Source organism: Nyctibius grandis, assembly GCF_013368605.1.
Source record: "Nyctibius grandis isolate bNycGra1 chromosome W unlocalized genomic scaffold, bNycGra1.pri SUPER_W_unloc_3, whole genome shotgun sequence".
Taxonomy (NCBI): domain Eukaryota; kingdom Metazoa; phylum Chordata; class Aves; order Nyctibiiformes; family Nyctibiidae; genus Nyctibius; species Nyctibius grandis.
Genome location: NW_027167474.1, coordinates 395,134 through 420,314, shown reverse-complemented (window position 1 = coordinate 420,314; position 25,181 = coordinate 395,134). Strand labels below are relative to the sequence as shown.

Genomic DNA, 25,181 nt, shown 5'->3' with positions numbered 1-25,181 from the left:
TAAAGACATTGAAAGTCCACAAGTTTTTATATTTGAAGTACTCCCAGCTTCAGAGAAACCATGGGGAGTGATTTTTTTGTTTGTTTGTTTGTTTGTTTTTTGTTTTTTGTTTTTTTTTTTAACAGAATTGAAGTAGTTATCTTCAGGAACCCAGTAATTAAAATTAGAAAGTTGGTAACATTTTTATTGCAGGCAATTCTAGTGGTGAGATTAACATTAGATAATCTTATCATAAAATAACCAGGCACCCTATGATGATCTGACACATGAGAGGCTGCACAGAGCTTCTGGTCCCCCAAGGGTTGTGATTGTTTTATGATTTTATCTTATGATAACTGTGCTTTGGTTTTGCCCTTTTCTAAGAATTTCATACAGTACACATTCCCCCCCACCCCCCTGTAAATTTGTAATTTAACACTGCTCTAGGAAATGGCAAACCAGCATGAAACTATTAATCTTATCTCGTATCATGAAACAGACACTGATCTAAGAGATCTGATTACTTTGCTTTTGGTCATTATCCAGACTGAAAGTTGGGCTTGGGCATTTGTATCATCAACATTTCTGTCATCAGAAAGCAAAAGATTTCAAAAACAAAGTTAAATTCTACAATCAATCCAGTTTAACATTTCATGCTAAAATTACCATGTGGCACCAAACTTCTTTTAGTGGTCACTTAGCGATCAGCTGCAGTATTAAACCCCTCATTTCTGCCCTATGTCTACAGCTTCTTTTCCTAGGCATTTAAAGCATAATAAAGGACCTGAATGTCAGGCATGAGGGCTTTAAATAATCTGTAGCGATTTTAATGAGTTCAGTCACAATTGCCACAGGTTTGTCTTGCTTCATAAGTATTTCTGAGATGGAGCTTGCAGTCAGACTCTCTGCTGCCAAGTTGCTTTTTGGTCTTTTGAGAAGGATGTAAACTGGCTCCTGTTCAGTCCTGCAGAACTGAGTCTGTTTTAGCTTGAACTGCTCTGGAAATAGTCAGCTGCATCCCCTCCCCTCTAATGAATATATTGTGAACAAGAAATTCAGTTTTAATTTGCATTACAGTTCAGCTAATTAAAGAAAACCTATTTTAAATACCTAACTGAACCAATGTGATTTGACTTTCTTCTTTTCTTTAATCTTGGCCCTTTCTTTTTTTTTTTCACTCAGTTCTTCTGAATACTCATAACTTCATATCTTCTCTCTCATCAAGTTTGTGGCACTTGAAAAGATGCACTCATTTAATATTTAACTGTGAGGGAGGCTCAAACTTTTTTGCTTCTCCAGTAGGATAGAGCTTTCTGCTCTACAAAAATATTTGGAAATAAGTTGGGTTTTTTGTTTGGTTGGTTGGTTTTTTACTATTTACAAATACCAAGAGACTTTGCAGATATGGAAACATGTGGTGAGAATTTCTTCTGTGGTCAACTGGAGGGTTCAACTCTGTTCCTGGAGGGGGTGAATTTTACTGTTGACCTAATTCTGCTCCCATTAAAGTTGGCACTGAGTGATTTTAGAGATTTTTAGCCTCAAAGCATTACTATTCTTTGAATCCAGAGTTTAAGAAGGAGAGATGAAGTGCAGCTCTTTCATATGGAATAAGGAAGGCTTAAGCCTCGTACATAGAATACATTTATTAACTAACTATATCCAAAAAAGTTGCCTTGGAACACCCAGATAGAGGAACCCTCCACTCTATATTAGAATTTTGTCAGAACTTCCAAAATTCATACCTTTTGGCATCATGGGTGGTTTCTGCTTTCTGCATTTGTGCAAACTTATTGTACAGATTGAGTTCACAAATTGGGGAATGATAAACCAGACCAAAGGTAAAATACAAAAAATTGAAACTTCTACAGTTTTCCCTGGGGAAAAAAGCTTCCCTTCAAAAATTGGTTCCCTACTTGAGAATAATTAATGTCAAATTTTGGATGTCGTATATCTGCTACATGAATTGTATCAGATGGGGAGCAGATTTTTTTGAAAATGGACAGCTGTCAGGTCACTGGTTAGAAAGAGAGCAAGAGGTATGTAAAGTTTGCTCATAGCTGTATAGCCAGCGCTCTTAGATTGGCACAGCACAATAAAATGATGGTTGTATATCGAAAGGAAGGTCTACAACTCCATTTTAACTTGGAGAGACTGTACTGTAGGGGTTCATAGTTGGAAACTGTCCCTCTCTGTCCCCTGTCCTTCAGCTTGTAAGCAGGGCATAGTGTTTTTCTTACTACTATAAACACATATTTAATTTTTTCATAGTTTTGTGTGCTTATGACAAAGGCCTGGCTTTGTGCAAGGATTTCCTTTCAGGCTATTGCAAATGCTGACACTTGTGAGCATTTTTAAACTAAACTCTGTTTAATAAACCTGTGGGTGGGTTTTACTTGGTCTGTCTGTCCAGACTGCAGTGTCGCAGAGTGAAGGCGATTGCCTCACAAGGTCACTGCTGCCCTGCAGTAGTGGAGGGCCTTTCAATTTATGCTTGGTCATGCCCTTTTAACTTAATGTTCTCCTTCACACAAGCTTGTAGTGATGGATGTCCATTCAGACAACCTAATGGCCTATGGTAACTATAGAAGGGCCTTTATATCAATATTCTGCAGCTGAGACCCATCAGGATGGACTGTCAAACTGCTCTACACCACATCTAGGACCATTTTATGCAAATAATAGCTGTGATACCATTGCTATACTTTATGGTGTCAAGCAGGACTAAAAAAGATAATTTCCATGGGTCAAGAGGAAGTTGATTGTAGGTAGATTAGGGTACGGCGACTGGAAAATCTCAGGCTGTAATGGAAGGTAGGCGTGGCGAAAGGAGCAGGATGTGCAAGTATCGTGCGAGTTCGTACGGGACAAGACGACTATATAAGGCTGTTGCGCAGTTAAATAAACGCCATTTGTTGCATCCTCACATTGGTGTCAGTGCTCAATGGCCCTGGGGTGCGGATAGCCTCAGGCCAGCCAGCAACCGAACGGAGCTTGCCGCAGACAAGCGGCAACAAGTGGTGACCCCGACGTGATTGCTGGGCTGGCGGACCGCAGGCGGTCGGAGTGGGTTCGCGAACCATGGAAACCTTGATAAAGGTGATTTCGTTACTGGGAGGGGAATTTAAGATTTCTGTGAAATCGAAAGACGTAGCCCAGTGTGTGGACCGTCTCGTTAAAGGGCGGGGCGGTGGCAGGACCGGCTGATTGTTTACAGCCGAATACCTGGGAGCGGTGCTCGATGCAGCTCGCTGAGCGAGCTATGGCAGCGGGTTCTGCCAAAGAATTAAAAACATGGGGAGTTATCTTGTGGCTGCTACGGGCTGCGCGGGAGGACCGGGCGACATGGGATGCGGCTCGGACGTGTTTACATGGGGTCTACCCTGACCAAGACAGAAGTGGCAGTGGTGAAACTCCTCCAACATATACTCTCTGAGAGAGGAATTAAATATGACGAAACTGCGTTAAAGCAGTTACTGTTCTGGGCAAAAGATAAAGGACATTTTACAACCTTTAATGATGTCTTTGAAGTGCCTTTACGGGAGAAGATTGGTGACTCTCTCTGGAATGCAGTGTCAAGTGGTGATAAGGAAGCCTTTAAATTGTCTGCTACATGGAGGCTGGTTAGTGAAGCGTTAAAAGGAATAAAAGCAGAGAGAGAAGTCACACATACAGCTTTTATGGCTTTAGGACCACAGGCGCCTACTACCCCCTCACTGTTTGCGGGACCAACACCTCCCACGGCCCCGGTGGCTGTACCGGTGGCAGCTCCTTTATTGCCGTCGGTATGGACGGCTCTGAAAAAAGCTGAGGAGCGGGGAGCGAGAAAAATAGATACAGATCCATCAGAACCAGTAGTGCACCCTAAAACACGAACTCGATTTGAACTAATTGATTCAGACGCTGAACAGGAGACTTGGCAGAAACCCCCTCCGAAACCCCCTCCCTCTCATTGATCTCTCTACGGATGAGGCTGAGCAGAAGGACAAGAAGGAGGGTAAACCTGCTTTGTATACACCTTTACCGGATTCGCCATTTACGGAGTCAGCAGTACCAGAGTCACCAGGACTTAAAGGACTGTTACCATCACGAAATGGACACGAACTTGACATGACAGAGCTTGGTAGACGACTGGAAGAATTAAAGACGGAATTGCAGCAGCATCGTTCAGCCAACGCCTCGGGACACGTGACTATGTCTCCCCCAAAAACCCCCCTCTGTGTTCGGGACAAGTATTAGGGCCACCTCAACCTCCTTTACAACTCCCTACTCCACCTTTAGATCAGGGCGGGGGGGGAGGTTTGCATCCATCTGGTAATGTGGGAGGTGAGGGAGAGGGTCAGCGTCTGCCCGTGTATACAGGGGAAGGGGGGGGAGGTGAGGGAGGAGTGAAATGGAAAGGGGTCATTTGAGATGCGTTATTAGAAGGAGTTATAATTCCACAAGCATATCCGGTGATTGTGGGTGCGGGTCCTGAGGGAAGAAATATTTGGCAACTGTTAGATTGGAAAATTGTAAAAGAAGCATTACCACTATATTTAGCGAAAGACAACACAGGTGAGGACTGCAGAAAAGTTGTTGCAGGGATGGCAAATAGTAATGCCACCTTAACTGAGCTAATGGATGCTTGTGAGAAAGTAGGAACCACCACATTTCAGATGGAGCATTTAGCAAAAACTTTTGCGGCGGCAATTAAGGTAGTTCATCGTTGTTATACATGCGAACAGGAAGGTCACTTTAAGAAAAACTGCCTTAAGAAGTTGAAGCTGAGTGGGAGAGATAACTCTGTTTTGATGTGTCATTGCTGTGGGAAGCTAGGGCATTTTGTGAAGCTGTGCAGGTCTCAGTATAATGCTCAAGGTCAGCTGATAACAACCAGCTGCAGAGTGCAGGGAAACTGGAGAAAGAACGCGGGGGGGGGGGGGGGGGGGGGGGAACTGTATGCTGACACAAATGAATCTTCCCAACCAGTTCCAGGCCTAAGCAGTTAACTCGCAGCCCGAACCGCAGGGAGCGCAGGACTGGTGTTTCCACGCAGGGTTAACCTGTGCGGCTGCCAAACCTTGGACCTGTGGCAAACAGGGATAATGCTGATGCTGATTGTCAAAAGATCATTGAAGCTTTACCTGGAAAAACAGATTTGAATGCTATGATAAAGGCACGTGCAAAAGTGGGTACTGTGGAACATAAGGCTCAAGTTATGGCTGCGGCCGTACTTGGGGCTTACGTCGTCACAATTGCAGTCTCTATTCCAATTGTTAGCAGGGGACACAACTTTAACAGCACCTCGACACACTACTTCAGAGGTACAGCAACTGATTACAGAAATAGAAAGCAGGCTACATTCCAAATTTGTACATCGTATTGATTTGAATCAGGAAATACAAATTATCACTTTGTTTGATAGGCAAATTCCGTATGCAATAATTGGTCAATGGAATTCAGAATGATCAGATTCGTTACAGAGCTATTGGCACAGATTATTCATCAAAGGACGGATGCGATGTCGGGAGCTTGTGGCCAGAGATCCCTGCATCACTAACCGTTCCTATTGCAGCTCAATATTTTGAGTGGTGTATGGCTAATAGCTTTGCTTTGCAAACAGCTATGGAGAATTTCTCGGGACAGGTTGTTTACCACTTGCCCTCCCATCCTGTTATAAAATTGAGTGCGGAACTTCCAATTGCCACAGGAGTGTGGTGCGCAGACACTCCTGTGGATGGAATTACCATTTTTACGGATGTATCTGGGAAAACAGGCAAGGCGGGCCTTGTCTGGTATTCTGATGGCAAGTGGGAATCTATGGTAGTACAACAAAAGGGTTCACCTCAGGTGGTAGAATTACAAGCTGTATTAAAAATATTTCAGAATTTTCCCATTCCCTTTAATTTGATTACTGATTCAGCATATGTAGCTGGCATTATAAAGCAATTGGATAGATCTGTTATAGAGCATACATGTAATCAGTGTGTTTTTGAATTGCTGCGAGCTCTGTGGCGAGAAATTCAAATCCGAACTGCATTGTTTTATGTTTTACATGTAAGAAATCATACTAATTTGCCTGGGTTTATTGCAGAAGGCAATGCTCGAGTGGACTCTTTGGTTTTTCATCCTAAAACAACAATTTGTACCAGAGTGGAAGCAATAGCACAATTGCTTGTCAAAGTGCATAAAAGGATTACAGACATTACCGGACTAGACTCAGATGCTATCTATTTACCTATCAGAAAGGAATATCTACAGTGGTTAACAAATCAGTCAACTCTTTTTCAAATGGCCTTACAGGACTTTACTGGACAATTGTTAACACATTTGCCAAAAGATAAAAGCTACAGTTTATTTGCAAACAGGATTGGGAAGAAAAACCTATCAGATCAGAGATACCTGTGACTGGACTAACTGTTTTTACTGATGCAGGAAAGCGATCACATTCAGCAGTTATTACCTGGCAAGAGGATGGACAATGGAAACATTGTAAATTCTCAGGACAAACTGAGGACTCATTGCAGACACTTGAATTTTTTGCGATATATCACGTTTTTATAAAATGAAAGGATTTACCTGTCAATATTGTAACAGACTCTCTTTATGCAGCAGGCATTGTAAATCGAATTGAAAGAGCTTTTATACGACCAGTGAAAAATATGCGACTTTACACCATTTTGCTACAATTGCATCAGGCAATAAACCTCAGAGAGGTACCTTATTTTGTCACCCACATTCGTAGTCATCAATTTGATCAAGGTTTGAGCATTGGAAATAATAAAGCAGACACACTTGTGTCCTATACGCAAATATCACCAAATTTATTTGAACAAGTACACCTATCCCATCAATTCTTTCATCAATCAGCGAAAATGTTAGCGAAACAATTTCACCTCACCATGGCACAAGCACGTGAATTAGTTAGTGCTTGTCCTAGTTGTCAGAAAATTGGCATGGGAATTGGAATAGGGGTAAATCCTCGAGGACTGAGTGCGTTGCAACTGTGGCAAATGGATGTTACTCACATTGCAGAATTTGGAAGGCTCAAATATGTTCATGTATCTGTTGATACGTTTTCACATGTAATATGGGCAACAGCACAAATTGGGGAAACAGGTCGTCATGTCAAACGACATTTACTTGCTTGCTTTGCAAGTCTTGGGGTTCCACAACAACTTAAGACTGATAATGGACCAGCATACTGTTCATAGATTTTTCGTCAATTTTGTCAACTATGGGGTATTACACATGTCACTGGGATTCCTCATTCGCCTACGGGTCAGGCGATTGTGGAACGTGCTCATAGTACATTGAAACAGCTTCTGCAAAAACAAAAAGGGGGAGAGGAGACTGAACCTTCTGAGAGACTTGCAAAAGCTGTTTATGTACTTAACCATTTAACTTTAGCAGGAGATAAGGAGCGACCCCCAATTGTAATACATTGGGAGGCAGTTTGACAGGGAGCAAGCTATGTGAAAAACAAAGGCAAAGTGTGGTATAGGGAACCAGGTACTAACGAGTGGTTAGGACCAGGGGAACTATTACTAATGGGTCGAGGTTATGCTTCTGTCTCTACAGGCACAGGAGTATGGTGGTTTCCGATCAAGTGTATTAAACCATATGTGGAGGTGGGATTTAGATCCGGAGATCCGACAGAGAGTAGCAGAAGACAGCAGGGCAATCAGGGATGCAGCAGGAAATAATTGGCTCAACAAAATCCTGCAAGAATTAGGTGGATTGTCTCTAAAAGGATGGTTAGCCACATTATTAGAGGGAATAGTTTATGTAGTTGTGATTATAGTTATCATAGGGATCTGCGTGGGTTGTGTTAAGACAATCATTGAGAAGAGTATATGGAAGTAGTGAGATAATAAATCTAACTACTTCCAAAGGGGGAAATTGATACTGGATGGTTTAGCAACGGTTTAGCAAGAGTAGGCCTCAGAGTAGGCTCTAAAAGGCCTGATCTGTGTTACCTTTAAACAGAATCAGCTTTCCTGTCAGTAATTTTCCTTTCAGCTAGAATAATAGAGAATAACAGTATGTTCTGAAGTAAACTGCATGTTTTGTAGATAGAGTCTGCTTATGGGAATGTTTATAATAGGCATTATCCTACTTGTGTTACCCTGTTTGTTTGCATGTTTGCAGAAAACTGTGCAACGAATGGTCAATACAACCTTTGTGGCTCAACAACAGAGAGCAGGATTTATGGGTAACCAAGGCTGGGATTCTCTGACTGGGCTCTGCGAGACACAGGGAACCAGGTTTGAGAGTACCTGTGGGGGAAGCCGAAACAGCACCAGCCTCGACCTTCAGACATGAGGAGTCATGACAGTACAGAGAGTCTGGTAAAGCGGCGGGGCGCCAAGAAAGATGAGGAACGGCGACCGTTGCTGAGTGAAACAAAAGCTTTGAACAATGCGCTCATGATTAGCTTGCTTTTGCTTTGCATCTCAGGAGTTGCAGGGGAATCTTACTGGAGAACCTGGGCTCGGGATGTTGTATCCACCAGCTACGCTTACGCTTTGATGCAAGGCTCCAGAATCAGCGATACGCTTTACTTCACATGACTTGAAGCATGGGGAGGGGGAAATGTAGGTAGATTAGGGTACGGCGACCGGAAAATCTCGGGCTGTAACGGAAGGTAGGCGTGGCGAAAGGAGCAGGATGTGCAAGTATCGTGCGAGTTCGTACGGGACAAGACGACTATATAAGGCTGTTGCGCAGTTAAATAAACGCCATTTGTTGCATCCTCACATTGGTGTCAGTGCTCAATGGCCCTGGGGTGCGGATAGCCTCAGGCCAGCCAGCAACTGAACGGAGCTTGCCGCAGACAAGCGGCAACATTGATCTTTGTAGCTTGATATATCAGAGGTCATTTCCCTCTGTCAGCTGTTGCTACCTTCAGCAGTGCTAAAACCACTGCAGGATGACCTCAGCTTTTAAGGAATCTCAGCCATAGACAAAAGGTCTGCTGGGACATCCTCAGTGGCATTTCAAGTATGGTGAGAGTATTCTGAAGTCAGCATCTTCATGGTGGGCTTCAAAAGGAAACAGCTGGCTTACCCCTGGGGAAGGAGAGATTGCCATTTGCTCTATTCCTGCTTGTATTCCTTGATCAAACTTTTCCTGCAATCTTTCATTAGTTAATTTATGTACCTGTTTGAGATACTGCAAGTGTGCCAAATAGAAAACATTTCATTTCTCACTGAAACCACAGCCTGTATGCCAAGAGGACCTTGAATTCTTATGTTCAGGGAGCCAAGCCTTCCAGACTCAAGTGAGATAATTTGCCTGTGTTGCTCAGAGGTCTCAGGGGACACCTGTCCAACGCGGACACTGTCAGGTTAGGTAACAGATAATGAGATATCATGCTGTAAATCTGCTTAGGTGGAACTTCTCCAGGGGTTGTTATATTTTGCACAAAACTCCCAGCTACGTGTGTTCTTAGTCAAAAAAGTTCATGTCCTTTCCATTTGCGAAGTACCATTTGCATTTTCATGGACATCCTATGTAACTGTAAACTAAGATGTTGACTTGTGATGAGAAATGGAGTGCTTGCTAATGCAAGAGAATCTGACAAAAGTCTCATTAAACAGGTATATGAACTAACAGTGGAAAGACTGAAGCAGGAACTGGAAGCATAATATATATGTAATATCTGCCCGTGATGGAGTTCTGCTGCCATTCAGAGAAGACTCAGCCTTTCAGTCACCTTGGTAACAACTCCAATGCTACCTGTCTACCAGTTCATCCATCTATATGTTGCATTGTACCCTTCACTGCGTTGGTAGTATACATGTTTTTTCAGTATTACTGTAAAATAGAAATAGTCTGTGCTCCCATTTCTATGTACTCGAGCAGGTTAATTTGTAGTTTCCTCACTCCCTTATTTAAAGTTGTTCCTGGTAATTTAGCTGCCTTGGCATGACAGCAAGTTTCTGCATGTCAACTGCTCTGGACTGGCTGTTTTATCTCTTAGCATCATTTCTAGTGACAGAGACATAAGCTACCTCATACATGCTGTCTTGTGTTTACTGTGTGTTAGTGTCGGGTAAAAGCATGCAAGCGGTGATCTCAAAGCTGATGAGAATGTAAGCAGTCAGTGTCTAAGCCTTTAGACAACTGCTTTCTAATAAAGGGCATATATACTTTTTTGAAATGTGGAGAGGTCAAGTACCATGGTTCTGATTTGCCCCTTCTCAAGGATTTTCTTAATTTTCTCCTATCAAGACTATTTAACACAATCAAAAGGCTGCCTGTTGTTCTGTATTGCAGTAGCGTTTCGCCAGCTAATGTAAAGCTATGTACCAGTCAGATGCTGGTGTGTTAGTCTTGTTCCAGTCTTTGTTCTGAAGAACAGCATCACTACAAAATAAAAGAGTCTTTCTAAAAAGCTTTTATTTCTTCTTATGTGAAACTTCTTTGACAAGATGAAGTGAGTCAGCCTGTCTTTAATGGGATTGCATTGAAATGTCTGCTTACATGCAACTCTTGTTGTCATTCCTTGGTATGATCGTTACTTGAGGGGCAGATTAGAGGTCAATCAGCCAGCGCCACAGGGGTGCCCACAGCTAGCCTCAGGATACTCCCTACAAATGTAAGATCAAAAGGGCAGGCACATGAAAATTACTGTTTACTTTTCATGAACTATTTTCCAGAGATGGGATCGTTAGCAGAATCTAAATGCCAGCTGGCTCTTAGCGCAAGGACACTCCTCACCAAACCTGCTCGCTTGGGCACAACTTTCCACTCTTTTAAAGTCAAAAGATTCTCTGTTTTTGCTTTTGTGGGATTTCTGTATTATTTAAATAACTTTCTGGTTGTAAAACACTGTACTTCTGAACATGCTTTTAATTCTTAGATGTCATCCATTTTTTTTGGCTTCTTTGTGCAGCGAAGGTATTTCAAAGCCTATGTCCATACCCCAGTGTCACGGTTTAAAGCTGGACCAGCTATTAAACCTGTGGCAGACGCTCTCTGTTAACCCTCCCCCCACACACCCGAAGGGAAAGGGAAAGGGAAAAGGGAGAGAGACTTCCAGGTTGGAAAGTTAAAACAGTTTTAATAAACTATAATAATGAAAAAAAAAAGAGTATAATAATAATAATAATAGAAATAATCAAATATATACAAATATATATACAAAACCAAAATCGAGCTCCCCTGAAGTCAGCCACGTCACCACCGGCACTGCAGGGCAGGCTCCGGGAAGGCCAGGCTTGGCCTAGCGACGGTCGAGAGCTGGATTCAGGAATGCACGGATCGGGATCGGGGGCAGCAGGGAAAACGGACAGAGTCCTCTTCGGACACCCGCCATAGCAGAAAGAGAGCGAGACCCTCGTGATCCCCCCGCTTTATACTGAGAATGACATGTATGGGATGGAATACCTCGTTGGTCAATTTTGGGTCACCTGCCCTGTCCGCTCCTCCCTGCAGGTGCGATCTCCCCTTCGGCTCTTCACTCGTAAGCAGTGAGGAATTTAGCAGTGACCTTGGTTTCTCTAAGAATAAGTACAGCAAGAGCCTTTCTGCATAACATCCCTACCGGTGCCTCAGTGATAACTACAAACTTTGAGCGTTATCAGTCCTGGAAGCAGATGCTGTCTGCAAAACATGCAGTTAGTTTCAGGAAGTGCAGTTACTTAGAGGAGACTTAGCTGAAAGTAAAAATCACTGAAAGGAAAATTGGCCTGGTTTAGGCCAAACCAGGATACCCAGGGACTCTGCAGGACTTATGAAGGAAGTAAAACTTTCTGGTGATCTTTCTGAGTGAACAGTGGCTGTTACTTAAAATTCATTGCTGAGCAATGGGTACCACAGTTATCTCTACTGTAAATACAGGGGAAAGGTGATATTGGCTGTCATGGTGAGGTACATGTTGGAAAATGCTGATTCAATGTCTACTCTGTGGTAATCTTCACACATCAAAGTCTACACGTTCTTATCCACATAAGTATCTGGCTTCTGTTTGATCACAGTAATCAGGGCTATTTGGAAGGGTCATGGTACATTTGCCCTTTTGTCTTGTGTCTGGAGCTATGAAAGCATGACTTTGGAGCAAATGCTGATTGAATTCTAAAAAGACTGGCAGTAGCTGGGAACGTGTGTAGCCCTGATATGCTAAACTTGTGATTCCAAGTAGAAAACTGTTCGCTTTTTAAAATAACTTTGAAAAAGTTACCTTGGAGGACCAAATACATGGTGGATATTACTCTTTAATGAAAACCAATATGAACTTCCCTCTTATCATCCAACATGTTACTACACTTAATGTGAAATAATAAAATACTGCCCAGCACAGGAATGAAACTAAATCTGTCTGGTAACCAAAATAAAATCCCTTACAGCTGTTTTTGTATGTTCTTAAAATGTGTGCTGTGAGATTAGGCAGTTGTCTCTTTTTCCCCCCTCTCTGCTATTTTCTTAAAAAGTTAAAAAAAATGCTCTCTTGCAGCCCCCTCCTTTGATAAGGTTGGGGGCAGAAAATCCAATGTTAGGTTCTTTTATCTAAATCCTTATTCTTCCTAATGTGGCTAGACATTTTGGATAGGTGTGTTTTTACTTATTTGGCATGATGTTTTCTCAACATCATTGCTTTTTTGGCATTCATCTTGACAGCAGTAGCTAGAGAACTTGCTAGCATTTAAAGGATAAACTGAACCTCTCCCTTTCCATCTTTTCCTCTTGCTGTTGGATAGAGCCCAGGAAATGTTTTTTAATCCTTGCAAAGCAGTGAGAGTGCGAAGGAAATGTGTGTGCAGATGAATAGGGTCACTGGGTCCTCCAAGATAGGGGTCTGCAAGTGACCATCTGTGGGAGTGGGTCTGGGGTTTATTACAGCAGCATTCAGAAAGTTGAGGCACAGATATTATGAAAGTAAGTCACTTTGGTGGCGAGGCATAGTTTAGGCTTGTACTGAGCTGCACCCAGTCTCAAAAGTTTTCCACCATGTGTTTTGGGCTTCTTAGGCTAGCTCAGCAGTAGATAGGGCATCTGTACACCTCCCTTCAGTCATGAAGCCATGCTCACAGGTTCATGAGATGTTGGAGGACAACTGATTCGGAGCCAAGATGTAGCGTGCTTGCTGTGTGTTTCTTGCAGACTTTACACTGAGGCAGAATCAGATATCTGATTGTGCTGTTCATCTCAGGTACTTTTGCTGTTGATATCTTCTTGTTGTTCTTGTAGTCATCATGGAAAACAATGGTTTAAGATGTCTTTTATTGCATTTGTGCTTCAGAGGCTGTTATATCCCCCCTCTTTTTTGTAATGTGCTGCAAAGATCCTTAAAGCTTTCTTCTGAACATCTTGAAGCCGATACCCAAATCTGGACGGGTTCCTAGAGCACTGGTCTCCCCAGTGCTGTTAGGATAGAAGAATCGTGGAGGTCCCTTCTCCACCTGATTGTTAAGGAGTGCAAGGTATATCTGTCAACTGATAGCTGTTAAATTAACATTTCCATTTCCCTGTGTGTAGCCTTATCTTTACAGACAGGTGTATATGTGTTGGGAGAGGGGCTATTTTTGGCTATACTGTAGGAGAGCCTGAAGGTAAATGAGTTGTGCATAGTAAATCTTGCTTACTCCATAATTTCCACTACATTTCAAATTAAGGGTCTAAATTAGGGTTAGTGTCAGACTTGCTCTTTTGCTATGTCCTAATTTTGTTTTAAAAGTACATAGCTAAGGACTTAATATGTTTTAGATTCAGTGCTTGTAAGTTATACTAAAATCCCTAAGGGAGCCAAAATAACTTATAAAACCTTGCAAATGTTTTTGACTGCTGCATTCTATTAATTTCTATTCCAGTGGTAGCATACAGCCTCTGCTGCTGATGGGTGGAGGAATGCAAACCTCCAGGGCCCATTAGACTTAACTTGTTTACTGCATTGATATTGTTATAGAAATTTTTACACGATTAATGAAAAAGTTCTTATGAGTTAGAGAGACAAGAATCAATAGGGTGAAATAGAATAGTGAATAGAATAATTAATATAAGTCTATCTGAATAAACACAGGTGGGCTTTCACAATCCATGAATATTGTTCTCAAAGCTCCTTGTGTAATCCTGACCTATGACTGAACAAATCATCAATCAAAGCTTAATGAGTAGCTAAGCAGGAGTAGGCCTAGAAGTATTACCTTTTGATGATTTTAGTAAAGGGGATGTATGGTTAACCTTTTCTTTACCTTAAAGAAATATAGGACACTTAGAAATAAAAATTAGTATAGATAAGGTTCTAAATATAACTTTAGTTGTTTTTAAGGTTGAATGTTTAGGAGACACTGGCGGTGGGAACCGGACTCTGATCAACCTGGATCAGGACGGGACGCTGATCACGGCAAGAACATTAAGGACGCCGATCACAGCAAGAACATCGAGGACGGGGTGTCGACCAGAGTCGGAGCGGAACCAGAACATAAAGATCAGCTGACCAATGGAAAAGAATGGACTTTTGTGGACTCTTGACGAAGGAAGAAAGAGGAATTGAAATAGTTAGTGGATTATTAACAGAAGCTCGTGAGAAATTTATGATGTAATTGATTATTAGTTTCTATATAAACCGATAGTGAATTGAGTCAGGTACCATTCACTGCGGTGGTGGTCCAACTCTGAGTTGTTTATAAAACCAGCAAACCTAGAGACCCGGACTCTGCCAATTTTCTTTAACAGAATTCTATATGTTAAATGACAAGAGATTTCAGGTTATTCAATAATTTAAAATTCAGCTCTAATTGGTGTCATATGACCTGGAAAAGGCCATGGATGACGCCAGGAGCATGCCGTGAAATTCTTATAAATAATTCATAAATTAGATCATTCATTTGCCCTGGATGTCTTGTTAAATGCAGAAGTTTGTAAGTAATAACTGATGATATAACACCTGTAAGCATTTAGTTCATATGCTGGAAGGTAATCTACCTTGATGATCTTCTAGCAAAACCTGCCAGAGTATGAGAGTTAATTGCACTAGGGAGAATGCACTACATTTATTTGGGCTGGGCTTTGGCAAGGCATACCGTGCAGATGTTGCATTACGCATTCTCTATCAGCTAGACAACTATTCTGTGTAAGCCCATATTAAAAATGCAACTCATCACTCTTCTGCCCTTATTTCACATGAACTCTAAATGCACTGGGAAATGGTAGTGACCTGCTCTGCTCACAAATAGTATAGTTTTTGAAATATTTATCTAGGTCTTGAACTACTGATTCTTCAGTAAAATAAAGGGCAGAAGTAAAAAATTGAAGTCAGAAGATTGTGATTTTTCATTTTTATAATGTTGGCAGCACATTGAATGTTAATAGTTAGACCTGGTGCTGTCAAGAGTAGTATAGTGGCATTTTTCTGTAGTGCAAACAGGTCCGATATAGTTTTGTTTCGGAAAGCAAACATGTTTGCTTAATTGTAGTGGTCAGGTATTGCATTGCATGTAGGTACTGGTTGGGCTTAATGGGCATTCTGCTCACAGTGACTTCCAAGACTGAACATACAGGCGCCTCGCTTTAGTTTTCTTGGAGCGCTGTATTATTAATGACTGCCTTATCAGCCAGCGTAAAACCAGTTCGCTGATCTGAAATGGAAGCATTGTTAGAGATTTTCTACAATATTTGTGTAGCTGGAGAAGGGTGGCATGTTTATGAATGCAAAATACAAACTTAAAGCTGAGTGCTGGCAAATGCTCACGTGCCACTTTGAATGCAGGTGTTTTGTGCACCTGGCATGCCACCTCAAACCCTCTTAACAAAGAGGAGAAAAAAACCTGAAGGCAACACAAACATAGGAGGTGTTCCTCTGCTGTCAGCTAGCAGCTATGGATTCACTTTTTTTGTGATGTGATCCTATTTTATTATTTTACTTTTTTTTGCTACACCTGTTCAGTATATTGAGTTCAGTAGACTTTTACAGGAAAAATACAGGCTTGTGACTGTTGTTCACATAATTTCTTTGACTTGAGACCACTTGTTTTATTCAGTGAATATGGCAATCATAGCTATACATAATTTCTACATAAAATGGTGCTTTATTTCTTGCTTGAAAAATGGTCAGCTTACCTTCCGAGTTATCTACTGTATTTATCTTAGGTAGTGACAGGGACAGTTGCTGAACTATTATATGGGCACTTTGTAATGACTGATATTAGGTTACTTATGGTAGAGATTTTAATAAAGGATTATATGATTAAAAAAAAAAACTGATAGACTTCAGTAGATCCTACTAATTTACTTTAAAATCTTTACCTTTTTACATTCTCCTTGATAAATTCTTCCAGTCTCTTGGAAAGAATAGCTCCTTAATCACTAGTAATGCACTTCAAATAGTCCTATCATTTGAAATAATTGTTCTTAAAACAGCATTTCTGTTGCCCCGATATCCTACACGAGCTTATTTGTAATATAGAGCAAGTGCTTATACTGTGATAGATCTGCAAACCCAAAGCCAAGCTTTATTCAGATGAGACCTATACATCAGCAATGCATAGTGGTGACTGAGTTCCAGGTTTAGGATGTATACCTTAATGAGTGTGTCAGCTAGGTCACTAATACGTGCCCTTGGTGCTCTTTAATGTGTCCCAGTGTATGCTAGCCTCTCATTTGTCCATTTAGAAATTTTTGCTTCATCTTTATCTTTAAATCTGTTTTTCTCCTCTGGTTGCTGCTCTGTTCGTTCTTCTGGCTTCCTCCAGGGTCATGCTCAGATCAGCACAACGGACTAGTTCTGAACCTGCATGTTCCTCCTGCTGTTCTATACCACAAAAGAAACCCCAGAGCTGAAAATCCAGTTAGAGAAATGTTCTTAAGATACAATTGAGAACAATTTTAGTTCATTGTCTCTTTTTCTGTATTCAATGTATTTCAGCTACAAAACAAGCCCAGGTGCTATGGGTTAAACTCTAATGCTCTTAACATCTATAGGAATTGCTGTTCACTGTAACAGCACTGTATTTTGCTAGGACCCTAGGTTTTGTCCTCTGATGCAAGACTTCTGAGGTGATGATTTTGGGCTGTTTCTTAAACATGTTTGTACATGCAGAGCTACCAGTGAAATCTGTCAGGACTTGCCTGTGTTGAGATTGTAAGATCTGATCAATTACTAGTTCATCCCTTGCAGTACAAAGCCCTGTGTGCTGGAGTCAGTCTGTAATGTCTCCTCTGCCAGCACCGTGAATTAACACTGCAGAGCACACAAATTGCATTTAAGAAGAATTTGCAGAGATCATAATGCTGCGTGCATAAAAACTGGTGCGCGTTTGTCTGTTTGTAGGAAGTTTTAAGGACTAGATGTTTGTTTAAGCTCTGCTCTGAATCCCTGAGCAAAAATTACTGGGATTGCAGTAAAGATTTTGTAGAGCTCCCCATGTGTCTTCTCTTTAAACCTTATAAAGATTTTTTGAACTATTTTTAATATCTCCTTGTTTCCATGCAAGAGTTTCACATCTGATCAAGTCTTATTAACTCCATATGTTTCAAGGAGCAGTTGAGTTTGTTTGTTTAAGCCTCAGTTAAAGGAAGTTGTATCTTTAAATAGTACAGCAAGCCTGGAAGAGCTCCACAGAGGGGAAAGCACAGCTGTTCCATCATGGTCCATCATAGTTTCCATGTGTCCTGTAGGCAACATCTTAAACTCATCTTGTAAAATTACCCAATTCCTTATGCTTGTGTCTTTAGACTCACGGTAGTAGGTGGGTCTTTGGAATATTTTTTTTTTCTGCTTTTCCCCTTACCTGGCCTGCATCTTACAGATTTGTCATGGCATGCTCGGTCTCATCTGATCCCTATAAGTGTAAATGTCAGTCCGTTTTCCCTGCAGCCTCTACCATCCAGCTGTAGTTTTCAATTAAAGCATTAACAGAACACATAAATTGCTAAAAAAGTTGTTGACTAGCTTCTGACTCCCAATAGTTAATTTTTCCTTGGGGTTAGACTTGCAAGTACTGAGTAGCTGTCAAGCATGTTGGAACTAGTCTTCTGTCTAACATGACCTCCTTCTTCTAAAGGAATAAAAAACCCCACTCGCATTCAATACATTAATGAGAATTTTCCCCCCGCAAACATATTGTAACTGTGAAATAACATTAAAGTTTCCTTGCCTTGTTATGAAGTCTTTAAATGTCAATGCCATTTCTGAGACCATCAGGGCAGATTTAATGGCAGCCAAGGTCAACAAATGCTAACTGATACCTCTCTTTAGGGCCTTCAGGGACTCTTAATAGAGTCTCAGCCATGAAGTTAATTTGCGATGTGGGCCTTTATTCTTAAACCTGCTCCTGATGATTATTTTGTACCATCCTCATTCATGTGCTTAGATTTCTTAACATTCTTGTCTCTTCAGTCAATAAAACAACCTGTTAAAATAAAGAAATTCTATTTTTTTCATCTTTTGAGTCTTCTTTTTTTGTTCTTTTTACTTCTGTTTGTGGGCTACAGAAGGGTAGGTGTATGCTTTCTGTAGACCACCCTAAGCTGCAGCTCTGATAGGATCCTCTAAGAATACCTCAGGTCTGTGACCTTCTGCTGTCCTAGGGAGCTGAGCTGGCCACCTTGAAAGCCTTTTCTGTTGGTGCCCTAAATGCTGTGCTAGCAGAAGCAGGTGAGGTGGGAAACGTGGACCGCATGTAACCACAGGATTCTCTTACTTTCCCTTTTCTGTAATATTTCTTCTGTTGCTCTTTGCACAGGAGTTAGCGGGGCTCATCAAAAGAGCTTTAAATAGGTTCGAAGGGGGAAAGGGATAAAACCATGCTCACTAGAGAGAAGCTGGGGCAGCAAGCCAATGTTTGTGGGACGGTGTGCTAGAGGTCTTCAGTCTGCCGTCTCAGTGGAGGCAGGGGATGGAGAGCATGTGGCAGCAGAGACACAAGGGTATTGATGGGTTAGAAAAAGGAGTGCTGAGAATGGTCATATAGGAATTAGGGCTTCTGCCCCAGGTGCAGGATCAATAGCCCAACTGAAGCATCTACACCGATGCATGCAGACATGGGCAACAAACAGGAGGAGCTGGAAGCCATTGTGCAGCAGGAAACTATGACTATAGTTGCTGTCACGGAAACATGGTGGGATGACTCACACAACTGGAGTGCTGCAATGGATGGCTATAAACTCTTCAAAGGGATAGGTGAGGTAGGAGAGGTTGGGGTGGCCCTGTATGTTAGGGAGTGTTTTGATTGTCTAGAGCTTGAGGATGGTGATATAGGGTTGAGTGTTTATGGGTAAGGATCAGGGGAAGGCCAACAAGGCAGATATCATGTGGGAGTCTGCTATAGACCACCCAACCAGGATGAAGAGGAGACGAAATATTCTTTAGCAGCTGGGAGAAGTCTCGTGATCAGTAGCCCTTGTTCTTGTGGGGACTTCAACTTACAGATGTCTGCTGGAAATACAAACAGTCTAGGAGGTTCCTCGAGTGTGTGGAAGATAACTTCCTGACACAGCTGGTGAGTGAGCCAACTAGGGAAGGTGCCCCACTGGACCAGTTGTTTGTGAATAGAGAAGGACTTGTGGGTGATGTGACGGTTGGAGGACGTATTGGGCATAGTGATCATGAAATGTGGAAGTTTTCGATTCTTGGAGAAGTAAGGAAGGGGGTAGCAGAACTGCTACCTTGGACTTCCGGAGGCAGACTTTGGCCTGTTTAGGATCTGGTTGAGAGTCCCTTGGGAGGCAGTCCTGAGGGCAAAGGAGTCCAGGAAGGCTGGACACTCTTCAAGAAAAATCTTAAAAGCAGGAGCAGGACATCCCCATGTGCTGAAGATGAGCTGTTGGGGAAGACCAGCCCGGCTGAACAGAGACTTGTCTGGAACTCAGGAAAAAAAAAGGAGAGTTTATAACCTGTGGAAAGGGTCAGGCGACTCAGGAGGACAAAGATGTTGTGAGACTATGCAGGGAGAAAATGAGCAGGGCCAAAGACCAACTAGAACTTAATCTGGCTACTGCCATAAAAGGACAATAAAAAAATGTTTCTACAAATACATAGCAACAAGAGGAGGGCCAAGGAGAATCTCCATCCTTATTGGTGTAGGGGCAAACATAGTGACAAAGGCTGAGGAAAAGGCTGAGGTGCTTAATGCCTTCTTTGCCTCACTCTTTAGTAGTAAGACCAGTTGTTCTCTGGTACCCAGCCCCCTAAGCTGGAAGACAGAGAGGAGCAGAATGAAGCCCCCATAATCCAAGGGGAAATGGTTAGCAACCTGCTATGCCACTTAGACATGCATAAGTCTATGGGGGGCCGGATGGGATCTACCCAAGGGTACTGAGAGAACTGGCACAAGTGCTCACCAAGCCACTTTCCATCATTTATCAGCAGTCCTGGTAACTGAGGAGGTCCGGTGACTGGAAGTTAGCAAATGTGATGCCATCTACAAGGGCTGAAGGAGGATCTGGGGAGCTACAGGCCTGTCAGTCTGACCTCTTGCCAGGGAAGATTATGGAGATCATCTTGAGTGCCATCATGTGGCACGTACAGGACACCAGGCAATCAGGCACAGTCAACATGGGTTTATGAAAGGCAGGTCCTGCTTGATTAACCTGATCTCCTTCTATGATAAGATGACCCGCTTACTGGATGAGGGAAGGCTGGGTGTTGTCTACTGGACTTTACTAAAGCCTTTGACACTGTTTCCCACAGCATTTTCCTGGAGAAACTGGCTGCTCATGGCTTGGATGGGCATACGCTTGCTGGGTAAAAACTGGCTGGATGGCCAGGCCCAGAGAGCTGTGGTGAATGGATTAAATCCAGCTGGCAGCCAGTCACTAGTGATGTTCCCAGGGCTCAGTGTTGGGGCCAGTTCTCTTAATATCTTTATCACAATGTGGATGAGGGGATCGAGTGCACCCTCAGTAATTTGGCAGATGACACCAGTTGGGTGGGAGTGTTGATCTGTTTGAGGTAGAAGGCTCTGCAGAGGGATCTGGACAGGCTGGATGGATGGGCCGAGGCCAAGTGTATGAGGTTCAACAAAGCCATGTAGGTCCTGCCTTGGGTCACAACAACCCATGCACACTACAGGCTTGGGGAAGAGTGGCTGGAAAGCTGCCTGGTAGAAAAGGACCTGGGGTGTTGATCGATGGCTGGACTGAATATGAGCCAGCAGTGTGCCCAGGTGGCCAAGAAGGCCAACAGCATGGCTTGTATCTGAATAGTGTGCAGTAGGAGCAGGGAATGATGGTCCCCCTGTACGCACTGGTGAGCCGCACCTGAATACTGTGTCAGTTTTGGGCCCCTGACTACAAGAAAGACATGGAGGTGCTGGAGTGCAGCCAAGAAGGGCACGAAGCTGGTGAAGGGTCTGGGCACAGGTCTATGAGGAGCATCTGAGGGAACTGGATTGTTTAGTCTGGAGAAAAAGAGGCTGAGGGGAGAGCTGCTGCTCTCTACAACTCCTGAAAGGAGGTTGTAGCGAGGTGGGGGGGTGGTCTCTTTTCCCAGTAACAAAGCTAGGATGAGAGGAACGGCCTCAAGTTGTGCCAGGAGGTTTAGATTGAGTATTAGGAAAAATTTCTTCAATGAGGGGGTTGTCAACATTGGAACAGGCTGCCCAGGGAAGTGTGAGTCACCATCCCTGGAGGTGTTTAACAGACGTGTAGATGTGGTGCTTAGGGACATGTTTAGTGTTGGACTTCAGTGCTGGGTAACGGTTGGACTTCATGATCTTAAAGGTCCTTTCCAACCAAAACGATTCTATGATTTTATGGTTATCCCTTTATGTATTGTCTAATTTAGATTAAAAGGGCTTTGTAACCTTTATTTGTCTAGAAATATTGCAGACAAGGATGGCACACTACAAATAATAAATAATAAAACTCTGTTTTGGCAGCATGTTGCATTTTGCTCAGTTGCCCTGCCAGCCCCTCTGACTTTAAAATATTTTAATGTCCTGCACTTTTCACCCAGTCCAAGCACCAGACTTTCCTCAGACTTTTAGCACTGACATTAATGCAAATGCTCCAACTACTGGGCCCTTTGGGGCAAAACATGACATCCTTGGCTTTCATCACATGGCAGAGAGGATATATTTGTATCACAAAACGGGAAATAATGAAATATCAGTATTCAGGTGCTAATCCACGTTAATTTGCATTCTGTGAAGTCTACAAGAAACTTGTAATTGGTTGTCTTGAAGGGCAGCAAGTATATTTGGTATTTTGTTTATTTATAAAAAAGAATTTAAATTATACATATAAACACTGCCTAGATGTGGATTTATCTCTTCTAATCATTGCTGGTGCTTGCTTGCATCCTAAGCTCTAGTGTTTTGGGGCTTGCTGACTATCTTCCACTCTGTGTGGACAATACCTATATCCTCTAAGCAGTTAGACTGTAAATAATACTTTCCATCAGTGGATACCAAATTTCTCTGCTAAAACTTTCACTGCAGTGTTTTGTTATCTTTAAAAACCTGGCTTCTGTAATTAAAAAAAAAATGGATCTTTGTGAAAGGTCCCAAAGGCTGGAGGAGTTTAAATTCAGTGTGTTATTGAAATTAATGCACAGGTCTAGCAAAAGAAATGCGAGTGCCTGATTCACTGCTGTTCTGATGTGCATAAAATCTCGAATGCTTAACTGCCTAGATGAACCGTAGTGCAAAGATACTCCAGGATGTAAGTAGGATTTGATGTCTGTTACATAATATCCACGATATAACAAAACCACTAGAATTTGCTTCTACTGGGTTGACAAATGTGAATTACAGTTGCTTGCTTTCTTCAGAGTTTTATCAGAGTATAATCACTGCCCAGCTTAATTGAAAAATCACTTACATGTTTTGTATTTAAATGACAGCTTTTGATGTACAACCATTTTTTACAGAAAGTAGTTGGTTTTTATCTGTGTTTCTGTAAAGATATTTCAAAAACTCTCATCAAATTTCCAGCAGTAAGTAATATCCCATTCAGTGCAAGGTGAAATGTTTATCAAATCTCCTGCTGTGTAATGGCCAATCAAAGAGTATTTATAGTGCTGAATGGAATTTTTGGCTCAGTATTCAAAATAAACATTTTCAAACATTAACATTTAATGTTTTTTGCCACTCTTCAAGTTGATTTTATGTAACCCTAGATACTCACAATTACTTGATACTCTGAAGACTCATTTTATGCTGAGGATCCTGCAGGCAGTAGTTTTACATTTATTATACTTGTGTAGATGGAATGAAATGTAGATTTGATAGTATATTCGTGTCTGTCTTCTGATAAACATTTTCTCAGGTTTGGCTGTGTGTCCATCAGCATGACGCAGCAAGTCTGTTTCTGAGAGAACACATTTCAAGTGAAATTAATGAGCAAAGATAAATTTTGGTAATTCACAGGAATTTTTTCTCTTATTGCAGGTATCCAGTAAGAAGAGCTCATGCCAACAACCATCTTTGGAGCTAGATGGTTCCTACTTGGGTATTGGGGGACCTCACACGTTTTATAAGAACAGTAGAGCATCAAAGGCTGGAAGCCCAGCCCGTGTTGCATTGTCTCAACCTTGCAGGAATAATCACGATTATGGGACTGAAATCCATTACAACCATCAGGAGTGTCTGAAGGAATATCCCGTAGAAAATGGCTTGCACAGAAATGTAACAATGTGATTTCCCCAGCCAAGCAGAGGAGCCCTCATGTAAAACCATCTCAGGAGATGGACCAGAAAGCAAATGAATTTCAGAGCACATGCCTCAGCAAGTGAGTCACGGATGTGCCTGCAAGCACGTAGGGAGCTCAGGGAGCGTGCAAGAGAGCCACCATGTCAGCCAGGTACTGAGAAGACACTCTGGGCCAGTTCATAAAACCTGTGATTATTCTAGGCGCTCTCGAGTTTCTGGGCTGAATGACAGTGTGGACTCAGGGCCTAAAGAAACAGAGCAGGCTAAAAGGTTGCATGAAGAAAGAAGGCAGAAGCTGCTTCTGCAGAAAATGGAGGAAATTGAAAAGGACGACTCCAACATTTGTTGGCTAAGCAAGAAGCAAAACTGCTCTAAAACAACAGCAACTGCACCAATCCCGTATGGGCTAAACAGGTGATTTTGAGATTTATAATTTAAAAAAATTCTAAAATTTCTAATGAACATATGGGCAATAGTTAATTAAAGTAGGAGAATGGAACTGATAAAATAAGGTAGCAAGACCCGTGGCACAAATTCTAACAGTGATTAAGAGAGGAGACTTTTTAGTATGTTAGCATATACTGTTGGGAATCAGCATGACATCTGGGAAAGCAGCAGAGGAAAACAGTATGTAGTAGAAAGAAAGGCACAAGAAAAGCAGTGCTAAAAGACTAGGTAGGAAAGAGGAGCAGTAGAAGAAACAGGAGTCGATCCTAGTGCAGGCACGTGACGGAATACAGACATTTGGCAAGAGAGCAGTGTGAGCATGGATGACATAGATGCGGCATTCCCCTTCTTTCCTTGAAGGGGTCAGTTTTGAGTATTGCACCTTTCCTCAGTAGGGACTGGAAGAAGTGTGTTTTACAGAAAAGATGGAGATCATTTTATATATATATGGAATATATATATATTTTTTCCTATATATATATATATATATGGAAAAGGAAAGGAGCTCTGTGTAGCAAGGACATTTTCTTTCCAGTGGTGTTTGTGGAGGGAAATGCCAAGGGCACAATACATGCTTAAACTAGAAGAAGGAAAGGAAAAATAGCTGTAGAAATATGGAATGTGGATTGAAGGCCATGAGTTTGTTGCAAAGTGAGGTAACACCTTCCTGACATGTAAATGGGGACTCTGGGAAAGAGGGAGAAACTGGTTTCTTGTATCGTGTTACTAGAGTGGAGAGGAATAGTGAAAGGGAGCAGGTTAAAGCAAGTTGAATTAGCCGGTGTAACTCAGTTCAGTACTAGCATTTCAGCATTAGGAAGGGAAAGCAATGGGGAAAAATCTAGCAGTCTTTTAGAAAAACAATAGGAGGGTTTCACAAGGATGCTTATTTCAATGCTGTTTTAATATGGCAACTGCTGACAGCATCCCATGAGAGTCTGCATTACATGACCCACTTCCTACATTCACGTATTAAAACCACCATGGAGGAATATATCACTTTCTCTTCTTAATCCCAGCCCCCTGGTTACTTTTCAAACTCTCAAAAAGAATACTGTAATTTAGTTGATCTTTTGTTTGTTGTTTGGATTGTGGCTTACGTTGAAAATATGTGTTTATATGGCTTTAAAAATACCTGTCTTAAGGGCAATCACAACTGTGTGTGTGAAAATGACTGAG

General features: G+C 42.0%; 1 protein-coding gene and 1 pseudogene across 1 annotated transcript in view; both read left to right on the top strand.

Moving 5' to 3' along the window:
* The window catches only part of LOC137677208 (uncharacterized), a gene marked incomplete at its 5' end in the record, with an annotated part of 55,525 nt that extends 36,937 nt beyond the window's left edge, over positions 1 to 18,588 (top strand). Inside the window, one exon of the mRNA XM_068424473.1 lies at positions 18,493 to 18,588. Within this exon, the coding sequence (XP_068280574.1) occupies positions 18,493 to 18,588 (96 nt within the window). The remainder of the gene's footprint in view (positions 1 to 18,492) is intronic.
* Positions 18,589 to 18,945: 357 nt separating this feature from the next.
* LOC137677207 (protein hinderin-like) overlaps positions 18,946 to 25,181 on the top strand; it is a 149,653-nt pseudogene continuing 143,417 nt past the window's right edge.